At 35.0% G+C, this 19,129-nt stretch overlaps 4 protein-coding genes and 1 long non-coding RNA gene across 5 annotated transcripts; 3 read left to right on the top strand and 2 right to left on the bottom strand.

The window, feature by feature from the left end:
- The first annotated feature begins 1,097 nt into the window (after positions 1–1,097).
- Positions 1,098–5,016, top strand: LOC107403464 (TPD1 protein homolog 1). Its single transcript, XM_048474127.2, has 4 exons — positions 1,098–1,207; positions 2,162–2,418; positions 2,750–2,848; positions 3,942–5,016. The coding sequence occupies exons 2-4, from the start codon at positions 2,340–2,342 to the stop codon at positions 4,283–4,285; spliced, it is 522 nt and encodes a 173-aa protein (XP_048330084.1). The 5' UTR covers positions 1,098–1,207; positions 2,162–2,339; the 3' UTR covers positions 4,286–5,016.
- A 1,348-nt stretch (positions 5,017–6,364) lies between these two features.
- On the top strand, positions 6,365–9,428 carry LOC107403475 (glutamate-1-semialdehyde 2,1-aminomutase 2, chloroplastic). The gene is made up of 3 exons (XM_016010359.4): positions 6,365–6,649; positions 7,266–7,439; positions 8,192–9,428. The coding sequence occupies exons 1-3, from the start codon at positions 6,461–6,463 to the stop codon at positions 9,257–9,259; spliced, it is 1,431 nt and encodes a 476-aa protein (XP_015865845.2). The 5' UTR covers positions 6,365–6,460; the 3' UTR covers positions 9,260–9,428.
- Positions 9,429–9,685: 257 nt separating this feature from the next.
- On the bottom strand, positions 9,686–12,435 carry LOC107403476 (membrane-anchored ubiquitin-fold protein 3). Its single transcript, XM_048473077.2, has 4 exons — positions 12,292–12,435; positions 11,908–12,165; positions 11,138–11,308; positions 9,686–10,140 (listed from the first exon to the last, which is right to left on the bottom strand). The coding sequence occupies exons 2-4, from the start codon at positions 12,035–12,037 to the stop codon at positions 10,085–10,087; spliced, it is 357 nt and encodes a 118-aa protein (XP_048329034.1). The 5' UTR covers positions 12,038–12,165; positions 12,292–12,435; the 3' UTR covers positions 9,686–10,084.
- LOC132800465 (uncharacterized) lies at positions 10,398–11,131 on the bottom strand. Its single transcript, XR_009635580.1, has 2 exons — positions 10,468–11,131; positions 10,398–10,430 (listed from the first exon to the last, which is right to left on the bottom strand). It is a non-coding gene; the product is annotated as an uncharacterized LOC132800465 (long non-coding RNA).
- Positions 12,436–12,545: 110 nt separating the features above from the next.
- Positions 12,546–17,326, top strand: LOC107404508 (RNA pseudouridine synthase 7). Its single transcript, XM_016011461.4, has 12 exons — positions 12,546–12,774; positions 12,877–12,920; positions 13,012–13,089; positions 13,288–13,388; positions 13,716–13,803; positions 14,018–14,096; positions 14,264–14,346; positions 15,034–15,099; positions 15,341–15,397; positions 15,908–16,033; positions 16,344–16,582; positions 17,056–17,326. The coding sequence occupies exons 1-12, from the start codon at positions 12,684–12,686 to the stop codon at positions 17,156–17,158; spliced, it is 1,155 nt and encodes a 384-aa protein (XP_015866947.3). The 5' UTR covers positions 12,546–12,683; the 3' UTR covers positions 17,159–17,326.
- The last annotated feature ends 1,803 nt before the right edge of the window (positions 17,327–19,129 follow it).

Here is a 19,129-nt window from a genome sequence, read left to right as displayed (position 1 = left end):
CTTCCTATATAAGTCTCAAGTAATCAATCATACCTTCAATTGTCAAAATATGCAGAGACAAAAGAAACCAAAAAAAAAAAAAAGAAAGAAAAAAAGTCAAATATGCATGCTCTTTTGATATTTTTCATATATATACTATATATATAAAAATTATTAATGGACAAAAACTTACTATAACTATTAATAACGATAGTTTAATTGAAAGAAAACACTCAATTATCATACTTATGAATTTATAAATTATGATTTAACTTTTGATATAATTCGTTATTATTTTGAAAATTATCATTTCACAATATTATAAAATTTCTACATAATATCTATACTAATATCAAAAGACATTTTTTTTTAATTATAAAAAAGGGACAAGAACTTACCAAAATATATGTATATATATACATCTTGGTTGTTTGAATAAAAAAATATTGACTTCTTCTTTTTGAAAAGGGAAAATAAAAATATTGACTTTAGAAGGATATATGAAGATTGTAGGCGAAATAGCATTTAATATGAAGTTGCACTTTATGTTGTGTTGTCATTTTATGCTCCGTGACTACATTTATATTTCCTTTTATATAAAAGGCTTAATTCCACCAACTTTCTTAAATACATGCACATGAACCTATTCATATTATATAACATTACAAACTCATATATTTTAAACTTAGTACTTTCTTTTCATGTTATGGTTTTGATACAATGAATCCCTACAACTCAAGATAACTTAATTAAGAAATTAAAGTGAAAAAAAAAAAAAAAAAGAAACAAAAACTTAGGCAGCATAAGTTCAAGTCCAACCGTGCTAAGGAAAAGCAAATACCTGAAGCCAAACACCAATGGAGAAGGAAACAAGCATATCACATCAAAAACGCGTGGACATGCAAGCGGGTCCCACATCCAACCCGGTCCCACCTGAAAAATAACAAAGCGAAGATAAAAAGAAAAAAGAAAAAAAAAAAGCTAATCATTCGTTTTATCATCATTATGATTGTCGTTTAAGAGCCCCCACGTGCATCGTTTAACCCCTGATTAAATAATGAAATTAAATAATAAATAATAAATTAGAAAAAAGGGGAATAAAAATCACTGCTATAAATAGTGAAGAGCGCGCGTGTGTGTACCTTCCATCGTTCCTACATTCCTAGCTCCAACTCCCAAAGACACAACCCTAGTTCTCTCTCTGCATTCTCCTTCTCCATGCCCTAAGGTAAAACCTATACATATACTGTATCACTGTATCTATAGGGGTGTGTATGTGTGTGTGTGTGTGTGTATATGGTTTACATATTCAGTTTATACATGTTTTGTGTAGGCATATGATACATACAATAAATGCGTTGATGGATGATCTGCTTTTTTGCGGATTGTGGTGTTTTGTCATTTATGGTGGTTCACGATTTGCGCTGCGTATATGCTTTTTGGAGCTTATTTCTTGCTCTCTGCAATGTCCGACTCTCTCTATCTCTCTGTCTGTCTGTCTGTGCGTTTTGCCTGTGTAATGTTTGTGTGCTGTTTTAGTACGACTGCTGCTTTTTCTGCCTGCCGCTTATTCTTTGCTTTATGCTCTATTTTTTCTCAGTAAATTCCGCTGCTCAGCCTCTTTTTTTTTTTTCCTCTCTGAAAAATTTTCCCGGAAAATTTTAAAAAATAAAAATAAAAAATCAGTCCACATTTTCCTTTCTTATCTTCAAAAATAGTTTTCGCATTGTTTGATTAACAAGAATTAATATCTTTTAGAAAAAAAAAAAAAAAAAAAAACTAACAAGCGCACAAAACGCTTTGTTTTCTTCGAGAAAAAGTTCCATTCCCGGTAAAATCATTAGCATTTGATTGAATATTTTTTCTAGGAGTCGATTTGAGGTTTTGCTGGAGATTTTTTGTATTGCTTTTCTCGTGCTTTGTTTTTGGAACTCAAATGGCCGTCGTTTGTTTATTTTAGAGTAAGCCTACGTATGTCGTCTTTCCTTCGCATAGTTTTTCCTTTCAGTCTCTTGTGACTGCAAAGTCAAATCCGAATAGCTTTTTTTTTATTTTATTTTTTTCATTTCATATCGACGGCTAATATATATTGTCTGTGCTTTCACTTTTTGAAGCTTCTCGATGTGATATAAAATCCATTCTGATATCTTTCTCTACCTCTCTTTCTCTCTCCCTAAAGCAGGTCATAGAGCGTCAAAGTAGGAAAAGAGGCCATCCCTAGCCATGGCGGTTTAGGCTGTTGAAATCGTACAACCAGTGTGTGTTTTTTTTTTTTTTTTTTTGGTCATCAACTCACCGAGTCTTCCAAAACTCAATACCACGAGTTTGGATCGGCTTTTTGATTCTTTCGAAAATTAATCATGCTGGGTCGCCGAGTTGCCGTCTCCATATCGTTGTTCGTCGTTGGTATTCTGCTATTGCTGGTTGGTTTTCTCTCAGGTATATGTGTACGGACACTTTTGAAAAATTTACTGGAGAGAGATTCACCCTCATTATTGTTATTTGTTATATCTCAGATTCCTAAAGGTTTTTGTGTTTTCGTTTTTTTAATTTCTGTTTTAAGATTTGGTGGTCGATCGGTTTGCTTTTTTGCTTTTTTGTTTTTGTCTGTTCTTGGCCTTTCTTTCAGCGACAATAGGGGTTTGCTCCTTTGTTTTTGTCTTCTTTAGTCGGCATTATAATAAACCAATATTCTGTTTCTTTTCTTTTATTTGTCTTATATATATATGTTTTTTATTTTTCTAATTTTTGTTTCTGAATTTTGTTACAGGTCTGGGCAATTACAGTGGTTCCACTGGAGCAAGGTCGCTGAGTTTGGGGGGCAGCAACAACACACTCACTGCAATGCACCGCAGGCTTCTTCGTCATGGTAAGAAAGCCAATTGATTTTATTCCGAATTGTGTTTTTTGGCTGAAATTTGTGGGCAATTTGTGTTTGTGAAGATGGAGATCATGTAGAATTTCAAAGGGAGAGTGGGGTTTATTTTTTTATTTTATTTTTTATTTTTTGCTAGAAAAGGGGTCTGGTTCTAAATTCCTGAAAGGAGTGGGTTTGATGACCAAGTTTTGTAATCCTTTTGTTTGCAAATGAATATGGCAGCAGAGTTGCTCAGATAGGTACCGAGCATTTTTTTTGTCAGAGGTGCACGCCCATATTTCGTTACGGTTTTGATGCTAACGTGCACCGTTGGCTATGTGGCCCTGACTTTTGCACTCTTTTAGTAATTTTGGATGATTTATTTGCCGTGGTGTTTATTTTATTTTTTATTTTCAATATTTATGAGATACCAAAAGTTTTATTTTATTTTATTTTATTTTTGGGGTAAATATATGAGATACCGCCACTGTCCAATGGTCCATCAGTTTTTATCCACGGCTTTCGTGTCTATCCATTAGAAAGAGTCTCGGCAATTCGGTCAGGGGCGCATATTAGCAAACTTAATTTTGGCTAGCTGGATGGCATTTAGCATCTTAGTCTATAAGGGGAAAAAAAAAAAAAAAAAAAGAAGGGTTCAGTGAATTCAATGGCTCTGCACTAGAAGAAAATGCAAAGCGAAAAAGAAGTATAAAATTAAACTTTTTTATATTCTGATTTGAAATTTCATTTTCAATAGTGAAGCTGAGCTAACTGAAAAAAAGAAAAGAATTATACAGGGAAAGCAAAAGCACGATGTGTCTACCTCTTGACCTTTTTGTGTTGATTTTCTTCTTTTTTCTTTTTTTTAAATTTTTTTTGACGTAGACTTCTTGTGAATCACCTTTCAAAAAGTGTCTTTTGTCCATAGATGCGTCCCCTATTGGTGTAGTGCTGTATATTTATATTGTGGTGTTTTAATGGGCAAGAAACAGTGTATTCTTTACTTTAGAAGTCTGCTTTTACACTACCCGTATTTATTATATGATCGACAAGACCCCTCACTCCCACTTTTGTTAATTGGTTTGTTTGTACGTGCTCTACACAGCAAAAGCAGTGGAGCAACCGGACCGCATTTGGGGGGAAAAGTGTACCAAGTCGGATATAGTGATAAACCAAGGACCCACTGGCCCACTCCCAAGTGGCATCCCAACCTACACCGTTGAGATCATGAACGTGTGTGTCACGGGTTGCGACATCTATGGGATTCACCTCAGCTGTGGCTGGTTCAGCTCTGCTCATCTCGTCAACCCCAAGGTCTTCAAGCGCCTTCGATATGATGACTGTTTGGTTAACGATGGGAAGCCCTTGATCAATGGTGGAACTCTCTCTTTTCAGTATGCCAATACTTTCCTCTACCCACTATCAGTCTCCTCCGTCATCTGCTCTTAATAACAGCTATTATCTCACAAACAAAGCATTATTATAAGGAAAAAAAAAAAAAGAAAAGAAAATAACCTCAAAGACGTATAAAAATGGAAAATCCAAATTCAAAGTTAGGATTAATTTGGTAGTTGGTAGTTGATAATGAGATCCGTGCATTTTGGCTTTTTCTTGTGGTGCTCTGCTTTTGAGCTATATCATTTGATGTTTTGTGCCATTGTTGGAGTTTGGAGTTTGGTTTGGGGGTTTTTGTATATTGGAAATGGTTGTATTTTGTTTTGGGTCGTGGGCATGGATGGTTGCAGAGGAGAAGAAGGGTGCAGTTTGCTATTGATATTAATGGTAACTGATAAGAGGATTTGGCTTGATACCGGGTATGATATATATATATATATATATATTTTGGGTCAGTAACATGTATATAGTATACACTATAAGGTAGTTTACATCCGTTGGAAACAGAGAGATTAGAAGAGGATCATGACATATGATGCTGTAGCAGCAGCCGTAAACTCCTCCCTCAGGACACTGTAGCGTTGCCCATGGGGACGGGGTAGCCCCGACTTGAACCTATATAGTAAGAGGAATGCTTCCACTTGTTAGTTTTTGAGTAAGCCGGACGTGGTAAAAGAGAATGTTTTCTTGTTTCCCACTCTCTGATCTGCTTGCCAATTGTTTTTGGACATAATATCACATAATATAGCTTACCACCGATATTTTGTTTGCAGTAATTGCTTCAAGTTATTGTCCTCTCTCTCTCTCTCTCTCTCTCATTTAAGGTTTGGCATGATTGGGTAATTGGCGAAATATATTGTTTATATGAGAGTTTCAAAATATACACAATACAATTGGCAAAGGACCTTTCTGATTGCCAGTTAGTTGAAGCAATGCAGGCCAGATTTTGGAATTTTCATTAACTCTAATTTTGTCTTTCCTGAATTAAATCTATACGCGATGATATTAATTTATTAATGGTATTATAGTTGAAATGGTTATTTAAAAAAAACAAAAAAAACTCATCCTGAAGTTAAAACGTCACTGTGTCTTTTCCTCTTTTGTTTATGAACAAACTCTGAATGTACATACTTAGAAGTTAAAGCGCCACGTAGTAAAAAATAAAATAAAATAAATAAAAAACTAAATAAATAATCAACATGTCCTCCCTGATGTCTATGATCAACATGTCTTTATCATTTAATGATCCTCCACTTTAAAAAAGTTCCGGACCATATATGGTTGCCACGTGGATGTTGACCGTACACGTGGTGAGAAGCTAGATTGTACATGTCAAATTGTCTATACCGGCATTGCCTCCGGATAACAAAATGTCAGTACTGGTTTCATGGACCAACACTGCCATTAACAGTGGCATCCCAGCCAACACAAATGTCGCACCAAGAAAAACCATTGTAAGACCAAGCTGAACCAGTGTAAGACCAAGCTGTTATTCCTTCACTATAATGGAATAAGGGGAATATTACTCCAAGTATTTTAAAAGCATGACTTAAGATTGTTTTGGCAGAAATAAATAGATGTGTAAATTTGGAAAAGAGACACAATTTTGTGGAATTTAAATGGCCAAGTGAAAGTGTTCATCTGAATTCCATTTTTTTTTTTTTTTTTTTAAGTTTGTGATTTGATTGTTGCATCAGTCTGGATGAGATTTACTTGACAATTTCGTGTGGAACTTTTTAAACTTCAAATGTAATGAATTAATTTAAACTGATTTTCAAAATTTTGATGAAGTGTAGTATGCTGGTCAACATCGAGGCATAAAATAAAATAATGAAATTTATATTAGCATTTTAAATTTTAATGAATAAAGTATTCTGGTCGGTATTCTGAAGAACTTCAAATGTTTCTATTTTCCTTTCTAGGATATAAAATAATGAAATTATATTTTGCACTTTGACAATGCTAATTATTTAATTATTTTTTGGTTAAGACTGCTAATAATTATCCACCTAACCCACACAGAGCCGCCCCCCTGCTGGGCTTAGAATTGATGCCCAACTTAATTTGACTTTCAAACCCGACCCGTAAAGCCCAATGTTGTTTATATAAGCCCCACGTTCTAATCGTAAGCTCGCCTTCTTAGTTCTTACACTTTTTCTTATCTTCTGGACCCGAAAGAGCAGAGCAGAGCAGAGAGCAGAGGGATAACAGAGAGATTAGAGAGCAAAAATGGCGAACACTACTTCTGGGGTGGTTGGTGTTGGGCTTTCGTGCTCTAATCTGAAGCTCTCTAGGAGACCCATTTCCCAATTTTCGCAAACACGTCGTTTTTGCTGTGTGAATATGGCTGTCTCACTTGATGAGAAGAAGAAGAATTTCACCCTTCAGAAGTCTGAGGAGGCTTTCAATGCTGCTAAGGTACTTTTGGCTTTTATTTGATCTTTTTTGCTTTCTGGGTGTTTTAGATTTTTGAGTTTGGGTTTTTGTGGTGGATGGTTTGGATCATGCTTTTTTTTCTTTTTTCTTTTTTTTTTTTTTTTTTTTTTTTTTTTTTTTAATTTTTGGATTATTTTGGGATTGGTTTGGCCGGTGAAGTTTCGGAATATTTGCTGCTAAACCTGAAACTGATTCGTTCTTAAATTAAGAAATTATTTCCAAGTTAAACATTTTTTCTTGGAAAATGGATATTCTGTTTACTTTGGTTCAATAGACATAATATCATGTTTTCTTATATTTCAGCCAAATTAAAATGATCTTGCTGAATTACTTTAGTTTTTGGCCCTGGATTTGAAATATGATTGACTTAGAATAAAGATTTTGATCCATTTTGGACCTGTGTATTGGTATTATGGTCCTAACTCCCATAGTTTGCTTTCTAATTTACATTTGTTCTTGACAATGCACTTCTATGAAACCTCTCATACTTCTTCTTATTAGCTTTTTATGGTTACTTTTCTATAGTTATTTTTTTGTTTATTGAATATGAAAACTGTGTCAACTTCTCTAAATAGTTATTCATGCAAGACTTCTTTAGGAGTTGATGCCTGGAGGTGTAAATTCCCCTGTTCGTGCTTTTAAATCTGTTGGTGGACAACCTATTATCATTGATTCTGTCAAGGGATCTCATATGTGGGACATCGATGGCAATGAATATATTGACTATGTCGGTTCTTGGGGACCTGCGATAATTGGGCACGCAGATGATGAGGTTCTATTCTCTCTTTGACTTAACATGCATTTTTAATTTTCTTAAGATGTACCATATGTTACATTCTTGATTGTACAAGCACCTTGCTTCTACATTATGTTTTCTTCTTTATCGGACTAGATGTTCTTTCTGTAGTATGGACATCTATGACTGTCTCACTAGATGTTCTTTCCGTAGTATGGACATCTATAACTGTCTCACATTTTCCATTCTACTGCTAGATATGTGGGGCTTGTGACTTTTATATCAAAATTTTGCTGCATAAAATTAGGATGATGATTAGATCCCTCTTTTTATGGTAAAATTTTAACTTGGGAATTTATTATAAATAAAAGTTTGCCGACGTGTGCTTGGTTTGGCTCATTCGCTAATATGATAGCATTAAAGTAGGACTAAGGTGAAATTTACTGAGAGAAAAAGCAAAAGGCGAAGAAAAAGGAAGACATCTATAATCTTGAATGTGAAAAGTCTACTAGGAAGAGATGCAAACATGATTTTTAGCTGGGGAGAAGTTTTAGTGCATCTCTTGAGGGAAATGATCCCATCATTTGGAACAGGGATGTTCAGGTCAGACAACCTGATGCACTTTCTGAGGAGGAAAATGGAAGATAAGTAGAGGAGAGTAAGGATTCTGATTGTACTCTAATTAGCTAATTCAGTGAAGAAGACATTACTTTTGTTTTGTTTGTGATTTGCGATTGAATTCTCTGTGATTATGAACTCGGTAATCTTTGACTTATACTGGCCTACAGGTACTTGCAGCCCTTGCTGAAACAATGAAGAAAGGAACCAGCTTTGGTGCACCTTGTCTTCTGGAAAATACACTAGCAGAGTTGGTGATCCTAGCTGTTCCAAGCATAGAAATGGTTCGATTTGTTAACTCAGGCACAGAAGCATGCATGGGTGTTCTCCGCCTTGCCCGGGCTTACACTGGGAGGGAGAAGCTCATCAAGTTCGAGGGCTGTTACCATGGTCATGCTGATCCCTTCCTTGTCAAGGCAGGTAGTGGTGTTGCCACCTTAGGACTCCCTGACTCTCCTGGTGTTCCAAAGGCAGCCACATATGAAACTCTAACAGCCCCCTTCAATGATATCTCAGCTGTGGAAAAACTTTTTGAGACCAACAAAGGAGAGATTGCGGCAATTATCCTTGAACCTGTTGTTGGGAACTCTGGCTTCGTCCCTCCTAAGCCAGATTTCCTAAATGCCATACGGAAAGTCACCAAAGAGAATGGTGCTCTCCTTATCTTTGATGAGGTTATGACTGGTTTTCGATTGTCTTATGGTGGAGCTCAGGAGTATTTTGGCATTACTCCTGATTTAACAACATTAGGGAAGATCATCGGTGGTGGATTGCCTGTTGGTGCATATGGAGGAAGGAGGGAGATCATGGAAATGGTAGCACCTGCAGGACCCATGTACCAAGCTGGGACCTTAAGTGGAAACCCATTGGCAATGACTGCAGGTATTCAGACCCTTAAGAGGTTGAAGGAGCCAGGAAGTTATGAATACTTGGATAAGATTACAGGAGAACTCATTCAAGGTATTTTGGATGCTGGGAAGAAAGCTGGTCACGCAATATGCGGTGGCTATATAAGGGGAATGTTCGGGTTTTTCTTTACAGAAGGGCCCGTTCACAACTTTTCTGATGCAAAAAAGAGCGACACTGCAAAGTTTGGAAGGTTTTTTAGGGGCATGCTGGAAGAAGGTGTATACTTCGCACCATCACAGTTTGAGGCTGGATTTACAAGTTTGGCACATACTACTGAAGATATCCAACAGACTATAGCTGCAGCAGAGAGAGTTTTCAATCGGATCTAGATTATTGTGTCTTGCATCACTATTATTTATTTTCATTTTTATTTCGCTTCTGTAGAATTGCCTGTTCTGTAGATTTGTTGTAGAGGTTGTTGCTTAGTCCTATTGTTTGAACGTGAGCATGTTGTTTTGACATTTTATAATGGAAAACTCCCGAGTGTCTCATCTAAAATCTCAAATCCCAAATTTTTATCTTGAAAATCTACAACCCTACCAGGTGAGACCAACTAGAACTGATAGTGCAAGATCAAGCTTGGTGAGGGTCCAAAATAATGCACCATTTAAACTTTTTATTCATAACGGGATAAAAGAAAATGGTTCAGCACAAGCTTATTATGCAAACTCAGTATGGAAATTTAATTATGCAATGTCACACTGTTTTACTAAATCTCCCATTCATACATCATCAAACCCAACAAAGAGACATCATACATACAACATTTATCCTTGAAATTTGAATGGGGATCTTTACAGTAATAAGGTCTATACAGCTTGCTTTTACTGCACAATCATTCAGTTAATCTATAAGACCGGACAGGAAATGACAAAAATAGAACAAGGAAAAACAAAGAAAAAAAAGCAAATAGAACAAGGAAAAAAAGGAAAGAAAGCAAACAATCTGTAATGATGGAAAACAATAGACCAAGGATTGACAGAATCCTTGCAACCTCGTGATACAAAGAGATCTATACGAGTCATCAAGAACACTGGTTTCCTACAGACACATCATCACCAGCTTGAACTTGTACATGAATGCTGCAACAAACACGGTATGTCCAAAGATAACTTTTGAAGCCATACTGTTAAATACGGGATGTCCATTTTCTTTCACAATATAGAACATGAGCAAACGACTTTTCTGGGCGAATCATCAATCTTTTTCTCTGTTCACAAAAGCCACAATAACTTTCAGGAATCACTAGATAGAAAACTTATTAAAGGGATGCAACAATTATCGACTCACATCTGACAAATTTAGATTTTGAGCTTCTGAACCATCATTTTCACATCAAGTATAATATTTGAAAACAGTAAATTGACATTGAAAATGCAATTGATAAGAGGTTCTTTTTCTTCTTGTATAACTATTGATAGGTTGGTATACAAACATGCCAAATGTGATGTTAAAAAAATTGACAAATTACGAACACAAGGATAATGTTATTTATCCAACCTTATTACGAACACAAGGATAATGTTATTTATCCAACCTTTCATACCGTAAGCCATACAAAATAGTGAACTTATGTATGGATAATGTTATTTATCCAACCTTTCATACCGTAAGCCATACAAAATAGTGAACTTATGTATTGCATGGGAATGAATAATGGCACTTCAAATTTGCATTCTAACAAGAAAATTTGGACTGACAGCGTGGATAATTAAAAGTGGGAAACTACTTCAATATTACAGAGGATTGGACAATAAAGTGAAATAAATCTCACGAGAAGAGTGGGAAGAGAACCTAATGAAAAGACACGCCTCAAAACAAATGTTACAAGACACCCTTCGTATGTTAACATCCATATGAAGATATCTATTGACATGTTCTCCCTTCAATAGCCTCCTTATAAATATATGATGGATAAGCTTCAACAGGATTTTACAAATATCTTCTACAGGATTGCAGTCAGCGACACACAATCCATTACAAAATATTATCAAATGGTTTGGTTAAATCAATCATTTAAATAATCCCTAAAATAGCGGATGCAATGGCCAAAAGAAAACCCTAAACAATTGCAAGTAGAAATTTTGTGACTCGAGAACTTGAAATTTTGTTGAAATAAATATCACATACTAGTATATTTAGAAGATAATATGGTTTCTTCTATAGGAGAAAGAAAATACATATCATGGTCATATATAACAAATTACCTGCTTTTGCTTTCGCTAGAGATGGCTGTACAACAACATGCATTATGATAGCTCCCCCAGCATTATCCCCAAAGGGTAATTTACACTGACCAACTGTCTTGTTGTTTTCCAAAATCTTACCAGAACTGATCAGTTTTACTTCGTTGGCGGCCTTTGGGATTATTGCTTTGCCTAAGAAAAAATTGCAACCGGATATTAAAAAAAAAAAAAAAATCTCAAAGATGATCACAGGGATAAGTAAAATAGTAAAAGAAGCAAAAAGTGAATTCACTGCATGAAAATTTTTTCCTTACATCAACTGATTCAACCCATGTGCCTTTAATGCTAATTAAAATAAAAGTTACATGCTTTAAAACACCTTCTGGATTAATAACTTCAATTTAAAACACCAAAGAAAGTATACAAGCAAACTGGGTCAATTCTATAGTGACCAAACTATAATTTTAATATCAACTTAATTCTAAGAAATTTTTCTAAAAAATCTTTCCCTCATTACAGTCAATAGTATCTGTCAATTACATTAAATCCAACACCACTCAGTTGGGTAATTACAAATAAAACTCTCTGACCATTCGGTTGGATCATTCAGCAAAATCAGCATAACATTTGCAAATTATTGAAAGGTCAACAAAAATTCCAATTGCCCAAAATCAAGGATCCAAACATTCGAACAATAAACATCCAAAATTAATAATAATTCGAACACAAAATTCAAAACCAACTCAAAATTGACCAAATAATCCATTTCCATAGATAAAAGGTGGACCAACCTTTGGGCCAATCGGCTACAATCCTCTGCTTAAGCATATCAACCGTGGAGGTCGATGAATACTGGAAAGGTCCAATATCAGACCCATCGTACAACCTAAACTTTATGTCCACCAAATCCTCCTCCGGCATCTGCGACACTTTGACCTTTTTCACCTCCACCCACAAAACCGATATACTTCCAAGTTTGAAATATTTTTTTCTCTACCGTCCAATCACAGATTACTTGGAGCGATAAACGAGTTCATCAGATCATGACCCTGAATTTTTTATATGATTTAATCAAAGAAAATTTAAGAAACCCATTAAAAAAAAATCATATTTTTATGCAAATTTCAATACCAAAACCATGACAAAGATCGAATTTTTGAGAAATTGAAGCATACCCTTTTGCTTGTTTAGTTGGCGATCAAACTAAGCGGTTCTCAGACACCTTTTTTTTTTTTTTTTTTTTTTTTTCCTTCCACGGTAGATTCCACTTTCCAGAGGTCGGTGTTTTTGTTGGTGAGCTGAAGAAGGAAAAAGTGCTTGCCAAAGCACCCCCCACAAACCGCTTTCAAACGGCACCGTTTTTTAGCCGCCTAATACTGCGTGGAGAAAAACACGTTTACATTTCCTTATAATTAATATAAAGAAAAGAAAAAAAACCAATTGCATATTTCTTCCGAAAAACAGATACGTCGTCGTTTTTATGGACAAAGGGTTTTCTGCTGCGCCCTCCACTTCCAAGTTTGGTAGCTCAAAAATCCGATCTTGAAAGCGAAAGAGAGAAAAACATATGAAGAGGAAGAGAGAAGAGAAGAACATGGAAATTGTGTGGCAAACCCCAGTGAACCCACCAGAGCGTCAAGATTACATCTTTCGCAACGGTAATATCTATAAAAAAGAAAATTCAAAATTTTCCAAAACAATTTGAATTCTGCAAAATAAAAATGAAAATAAAAGAAAACATTTGGGCGGGAATTATGCAGGGAGGCGCCACGTAAGACCGTACTACTTCGAGTTCATCTCTCATGTATGTATGAAATATGAATGTGATTAACTGTTCAAGTTGCTAAATTTATATGGAACCCACTCATTGTTTGTTGCTAAGTGTCTGTGGGTAGGTGAAGAATCGGTGGGCTGGAAAGAGCATTGTGGATTTGTTTGCCCAAGAGTTTAAAGGCCGACCTTATGATTACTATGTATGACTCATTCTTAATGCCCCCAAATAGTTTTCTTGAATATATTTGTTTATGAGCTAAAATATGTTATAGTTTTGTGGCAAAATCCAATTGGGTATGCGTGACTGTGATCCTTTACCATGCATATTTTTTTGTATGTTGAAGTGGCTTTTTTTGTTTTTATGAGTTTTAAGAATTATAGGTTGAGAAAACGTGTAGGTTGATGCTGTCAAATGTGGAAGGATACAAGTTGACGGACAAATGGTGCCGGTTTCCTATATAGTTAAGTCATCACAGAAGATAAGCCACTTTTTGCACAGGTATGTTTTGTGCTAATTTATTTAGTCCTTTGTATCAATTTCAATTAACTATATTTGCAGGAGCATCTTCTTTTCTTTACTAAGGCTGCTTATTTTTTAATCTATTTTGCAGGAGCATCTTCTTTTCTTTACTAAGGCTGCTTATTTTTTAATCTATTGTTTAGTGTTGTTATTCTTGTATTCTCTGTTGATGTTGATCTTAAAGTACGAGCATTTGCTTCCTGTTTTTTTTTTTATGTTTCTTTCAGTTGCTTTGTTTATCTCCTGTTTCAAAACTGTATTTTGTAAGTTTATGGTGCTAGTAATTTGATACTGCAAAGGTTTTAGGCATGAACCACCGGTGATGGCTTGGGATGTCAAAATTCTCCGGAAAGAGCCGGATGTGCTGACTGTTTGTAAACCTGCTTCTGTTCCGGTGAGTCAGCACATATTAGTTATGCATGCTTCGGTCCATTGTCTGTAGTTTATAATGCAGTGGGAAGAAATCACATTCCTCCTTTAACTCTATGGTTCTGTTTCTTTTGCTGCTCAATGTACCTGGGGTAAATATAGTTCTTGATAGGAAGTCCTCAACTTCCTTGTTATGCCTCATCTTCCTTGTACTTATGGAAGTTTGTACTGCTATGCAGGTGCATCCATGTGGTCAGTATCGTAAGAACACCATTGTTGGCATCCTTCAGGCGGAGTATGGCTTAGCACCTTTATTCCGTATCCATAGTTTCAGATATATTCTGGATGCAGAACTTGTAGATTTGTGTAGAGATAATTCCAATGGAGTTTTCTAGTTTCTGACTTGAATTTAAACCTGTCTTCTTGTTCTACTTTATCTGTATGAATTTGGCTTTATTGTTCTTCCCTTGACATGATCATGTCAGCTGTTCATCGGTTAGATCGTCTAGTCTCAGGACTCCTTATCTTGGCCAGAAATGCTTCAAAAGCTGATATTTTTAGGCAAGAGGTAAGCCTGAAAACTGAAATTGATTATATGAAACCTAGTAGGAGAAATATATATATATATATATATAGGAAGAGGCTATGGTGCGGTCTGTCCGCATGCGGACCCGCATCAAAGCCGATGCTTTTTAAAAAAAATGTCGGCTTTGCTGTGTATGTGTACACAGCAAAGAAAAAGTGTCGGCTTTGGTGCGGGTCCGCATGCGGACGGACCGCACCATAGCCTTTCTCTATATATATTTATTTTTTTTCTTTTCTATTAACCTTCTCTACTTCAAGTAGCAAAAATATTTCCCTTGCAGAAGTGGAAGATTTTTTGCCCTTCACCCTTCTTTTGAGTTTATGTGACTGATTGATATAGCTGTATTCATGAATGCCCCTTCACCCTTCTTTTGAGTTTATGTGACAGATTGATATAGCAGTATTCATGAATGCTAATATCTCGTTGGTAATAACTTTCTTCATGGGGCTTTAAATCTTTAATGTGAATGCACTTGTACTGATAATAATGTTATCTTATGTGCATGACATTTTCCCTGATTACTGACAATGTAGACCCAATTTTATGAATGTGATGTTCCTAATCGTTTTTTTATTATACATATTGCTGGTCTTAAATTATAAATTAAAAAAAGGAAAATAAGGTGATATTCCTTTCTGCTATTTTTTAAAGTAGAATGCAACTTTGCAGATTGAGGCAGGGAAGGTGCACAAACAGTATGTTGCAAGAGTCATTGGGGTTTTTCCTGAACATGAGGTATACTCTTTTTTAAAGCTTGGTCAATTGTGCATGGACCAATATGCTTGTGCAATTATGCTGTCCACAGCTGTCTGTGGTGCTGGTCTAGTATTGTCTTATCAACTTGTTTTTTAACTTTAAGAGCCTGGAGTGTTGGAAAGTCAGTGAGGGCACTGGTTACAATTGGTGTATTGCCAACTATTGTGTATTTAGTCAATAGTTTTTATTTTCATTACATATTGATTCTTTTTATCCCCAGCAAGTTGTAAATGTTAACATAGATTATAATGCTCGAGAAGGAAGGAGCACAGCAGAGGTGAGTCTTTCTTTCCATCCCCTTACTCTATAGATTAATGTTTTTTATTTTTTTATTTTTTTTGGGGTAGAGTACTGTATAGATTACTGTTGCTAACTTAATAACTACATGAACTGGCTTCTGAGCTCTATTAATCTCCCAATTTCAATTAAAGATTCAATTGTATGTTCAAAACTGATGTGAAAATTGAGCCGTTTGTTGTTATGAAAGCAATTCTTTTACTGGTATGTTAGGATATCGTATTGGATAGATGAAGTAAAATGTCTTGTCAGTTGTTCGAGTATTACAGCAAAATGCAATAAGAATGATGCCTGCCAGCTAGCACATGGTGCATAATGGATTTGCTTGTAAATGATGTTCACTAGCTGCTGGTTAAACTTTTTTGTGTTATTCATCTCAGTTTGTGGTATTTATTGGTTACTTACAAGTGGTCTCCAATAATTTTTGAATTTCGATGTATATATTAGTTTATAAGATGTACTGATTCCAAAGGCTCTTGTTTATATGCAGGTTGGCAATTCTTGTGGTGATACTTCCATAAAGGGGAAGGCTGCTTGTACCAAGTTCACTAGAATTAGTACCGATGGTATCCATAGCATTGTCTTGTGCGAGCCAGTCACTGGCCGAACACACCAAGTAATGATGTTAATGAATCTCTGAACCCTTCTGACTCTCTCCTTTTGTTCTGTAAATGAGTGTTAAAATTGCATCATATGGTTTTATTTTTGGTCCTCTTTCTTAAGGTTTGAATTTCAAAACAACTTAATTGACCATTTTTTCCTATTCTCCTTTGTTTGTATCCCTGTATTTTTCGGATAATTCTGGATAGAAGCCACGCACTAGTGACCTAACTTTTCACGCATGCTGTTTTGGCCAAAGAAATATATAATATCTACTTTCTGACTTTTAAGTTATTCACTGACTCTTTTGTGTTTCTTTGATGTAGATACGTGTCCATTTGCAATATGCAGGCCATCCAATAGCCAATGACATGCTTTACCTATCCAAACATGTAACTGATCGTTCCACTCAAGGAGTGAGCGCTGATAAAGCTGCTGTGTGTTCAGGCCATTCTCCGTCATCTGGTTTTGATCAAAATTCTTCCGATGCAAATGGAGGAAATTCCATTGAAGATTTCAGCATTGATCCCATGTGTACAAACTGTCCAAATTTAGCTCCAAAAGGGTAAGATACCTTTTTAATGTTTTTCCCCTTAAATAGTAGTAGTAAGTTTTTGGTCTTCTTATCGTTGATGAAAGGGCATATTCTGTGGTCTGCAAGTTGTCTATAAATGTGATTGCTTTTTATATGAAGTGGACTTTTTGTTCTTGAATCTTTGGTCAAGTTCTCTTCCCATTTTGAGCTCAACAAAAGTAAAAGATTCGATACTCTGGATTAATATTATATGATTAATACTGTTAATAATTTCCAAAACTGACTCACAGTTGTGGTTTATTTCATTCCGCAGAACTCTTCCCATAATAGCTAACATGTATGCTTTTTTTTGGTGGTTTTGTTTTGCCTTTGTTTTATGATTTCTGTAATTGATTATAATTTGGTATTTATATGTTGGCTTTCACTTAACACACACACACACACACACACACATATACATATATATAGATAAATTTTCATTTTATTATATACAATAATTGCAGGTATGATGGTCATGAAGAGGGCCTGTGGCTCCATTGTGTTCGATATTCTGGACCAGGATGGATTTATGAATGCCCATATCCAGAATGGGCAACGCTTAGCTAGTTTGTACTTATCCTCATATTTTAAAATATTTTTATTTTAAGTCCATATCAGAATGTACATTCCTGTTCTGCAAATTAAAGGGGGAAAAAAAGCAAAGAAGATTAAGTGACTAATATTACAAATTTCACTCATCATTTAAAAAATGATGAAAAATGTTATTATTTGACTAATACTGCCTGAAATTTACTGGGTGCTAAGAGGATCTTAGGTTTCTAGATTTGCTTGATATAATATAACACAGAATCACAGAACTTACCCATAAACCAGTGGTTGAATTTCTCATATGCCAAATGGCATTGCACTAGCCAGTAGCCTAAAACTTCAAATGAAGGATTTATATGTACAAAGATTCAAATACTTCAACAAAAAGTGTAGAAAAATGATAGTTTTTAATGCCTATGACAAATTGACAGGAGGATTTGAAAGGAAAAGAATGAAGTGGGTAATTGCATCACCTTCAATAACATACATCAGAAAGGGTCATGGTAGGGTCACCAATGGGGACCAAGCCACTTGTGCTTAGGCATATATTTCCTTTTGAAAATGACCGAACTTCGTGGCTATCTTAACACTGAAAAACAAATATATATGGATTGTCACAACTTGGAATTTAGAAATCCTTCTCATGTTTTGCCATTAACCCTTAGTAATTGCATTGGCGAAATGAGATGAAGATTTGAAATGGAACTTTTTGTGATCAAACATGCATCTGAACCTCAAGTTGCAGATTTGAAATCTACTTTTTTGCGATCAAACATGCATTTGAACCTCAAGTTGAATGATATATTTAGTATCTTTTGCTTCAAGACAAGTAGAGCCAAGTGGAGCAAGCAAAGATTAAGATTTATAGCCTTTTAGAATATCAGATTGGTTTAAACTATTTTAAAACTAATCCAATCAAATTGATTAAATCTAAAATAGTTTAGTCTAATCCTACATTTCAAAGATATTCATTGCATGGAAAATATATAAAACCTAAGAAGAAAACTAATTCTGAAATAAGGTCTTAAATTAGTTTACCAACCCTACAAATTTTATAATAAGCTAATACGATCCATAGAGGTTGGTTAAGTTATACCCTAATTGTAAAATCTTAACTAAAAGTAGTTAATGTTTTCAACTCCTTTAAAAGAAGAGTTTTCAGAGGATGCAAGTTTGCCAAGTACCTTCAATAGGTTTATTTTTGACTCAAACAATGGAGTCCACCTACGCTATACTATTTTAAACATGTCAAAAGTTGATAATAGCTTATGGTCAGATGCAAAGCTATCCTTTTGTAGAAAGCAATATATATATATATATATATATATCTAAATAAACTCTTCTTGAATTACGCATTTAATTTTCTATAAGCAATTTAGCATATAACTAATTGTGCTTATTTTATTGGCTAATCACTTCACGACAAAGAGAACTGAAACAAATGTTATAATTAACAAAATCTAGCGTATTTAAAAGAACTATTCTTGTCTAATTTGTTAGATTTAGATTTAAATACATCTTAGTAATGTATGTGTAGTCATGAGTGAATAGATGGCGGTTTAATATCAAATATATTGTTCCCATGTAACCTCATACGAATATCAAAAAGAATATCCCAAGTTCCAAAATTTTGTCTCTGTCTAAGGAGATGATGCAATAGTGGGGTCCATTTTAGATTGACATCTTACTAACTTTTGTGTCACTTAAACACTTAGTTAATATATAAAAATCTGAGATTCTCCAAAGCTTGAATTGAGGGAGAGTCAATTTTTTGTTTGATTTTGGTTACTTGGAGTCTGTTCCAGAGATAATAATTCTTTGACAAAATTACATTCACTATCTGCATGAAAAAAATAAAAAAAAGCCATTCTGAAAAAAGATTACTTTATATTGGCATAGTTTTGCAACTTTGTTGGCTCCAAACTAAGAAAACGTCGAACTACGTTCTCTATATTACCTTAGATATTTGTTTAATGTTATGAGACTAGA

Source organism: Ziziphus jujuba, chromosome 2 (genome assembly GCF_031755915.1).
Source record: "Ziziphus jujuba cultivar Dongzao chromosome 2, ASM3175591v1".
Classification (NCBI taxonomy): Eukaryota; Viridiplantae; Streptophyta; class Magnoliopsida; order Rosales; family Rhamnaceae; genus Ziziphus; species Ziziphus jujuba.
This window is presented reverse-complemented; position numbering and strand designations above follow the sequence as displayed.

Bases quoted from the DNA above. Each gene is read 5' to 3' on its own strand.
- LOC107403464 (XM_048474127.2), top strand. From the start codon at position 2,340: ATGCTGGGTCGCCGAGTTGCCGTCTCCATATCGTTGTTCGTCGTTGGT. The intron at 2,419-2,749 runs GTATATGTGTAC...ATTTTGTTACAG, and splicing joins GCTGGTTGGTTTTCTCTCAG to GTCTGGGCAATTACAGTGGT. The intron at 2,849-3,941 runs GTAAGAAAGCCA...TGCTCTACACAG, and splicing joins CCGCAGGCTTCTTCGTCATG to CAAAAGCAGTGGAGCAACCG.
- LOC107403475 (XM_016010359.4), top strand. From the start codon at position 6,461: ATGGCGAACACTACTTCTGGGGTGGTTGGTGTTGGGCTTTCGTGCTCT. The intron at 6,650-7,265 runs GTACTTTTGGCT...AGACTTCTTTAG, and splicing joins AGGCTTTCAATGCTGCTAAG to GAGTTGATGCCTGGAGGTGT. The intron at 7,440-8,191 runs GTTCTATTCTCT...ACTGGCCTACAG, and splicing joins TTGGGCACGCAGATGATGAG to GTACTTGCAGCCCTTGCTGA.
- LOC107403476 (XM_048473077.2), bottom strand. From the start codon at position 12,037: ATGCCGGAGGAGGATTTGGTGGACATAAAGTTTAGGTTGTACGATGGG. The intron at 11,309-11,907 runs GTTGGTCCACCT...ATTTTTTCTTAG, and splicing joins TGTAGCCGATTGGCCCAAAG to GCAAAGCAATAATCCCAAAG. The intron at 10,141-11,137 runs GTAATTTGTTAT...TTTTGTGAACAG, and splicing joins TCTAGCGAAAGCAAAAGCAG to AGAAAAAGATTGATGATTCG.
- LOC107404508 (XM_016011461.4), top strand. From the start codon at position 12,684: ATGAAGAGGAAGAGAGAAGAGAAGAACATGGAAATTGTGTGGCAAACC. The intron at 12,921-13,011 runs GTATGTATGAAA...GTCTGTGGGTAG, and splicing joins ACTTCGAGTTCATCTCTCAT to GTGAAGAATCGGTGGGCTGG. The intron at 15,100-15,340 runs GTATACTCTTTT...TTTTATCCCCAG, and splicing joins GGGTTTTTCCTGAACATGAG to CAAGTTGTAAATGTTAACAT.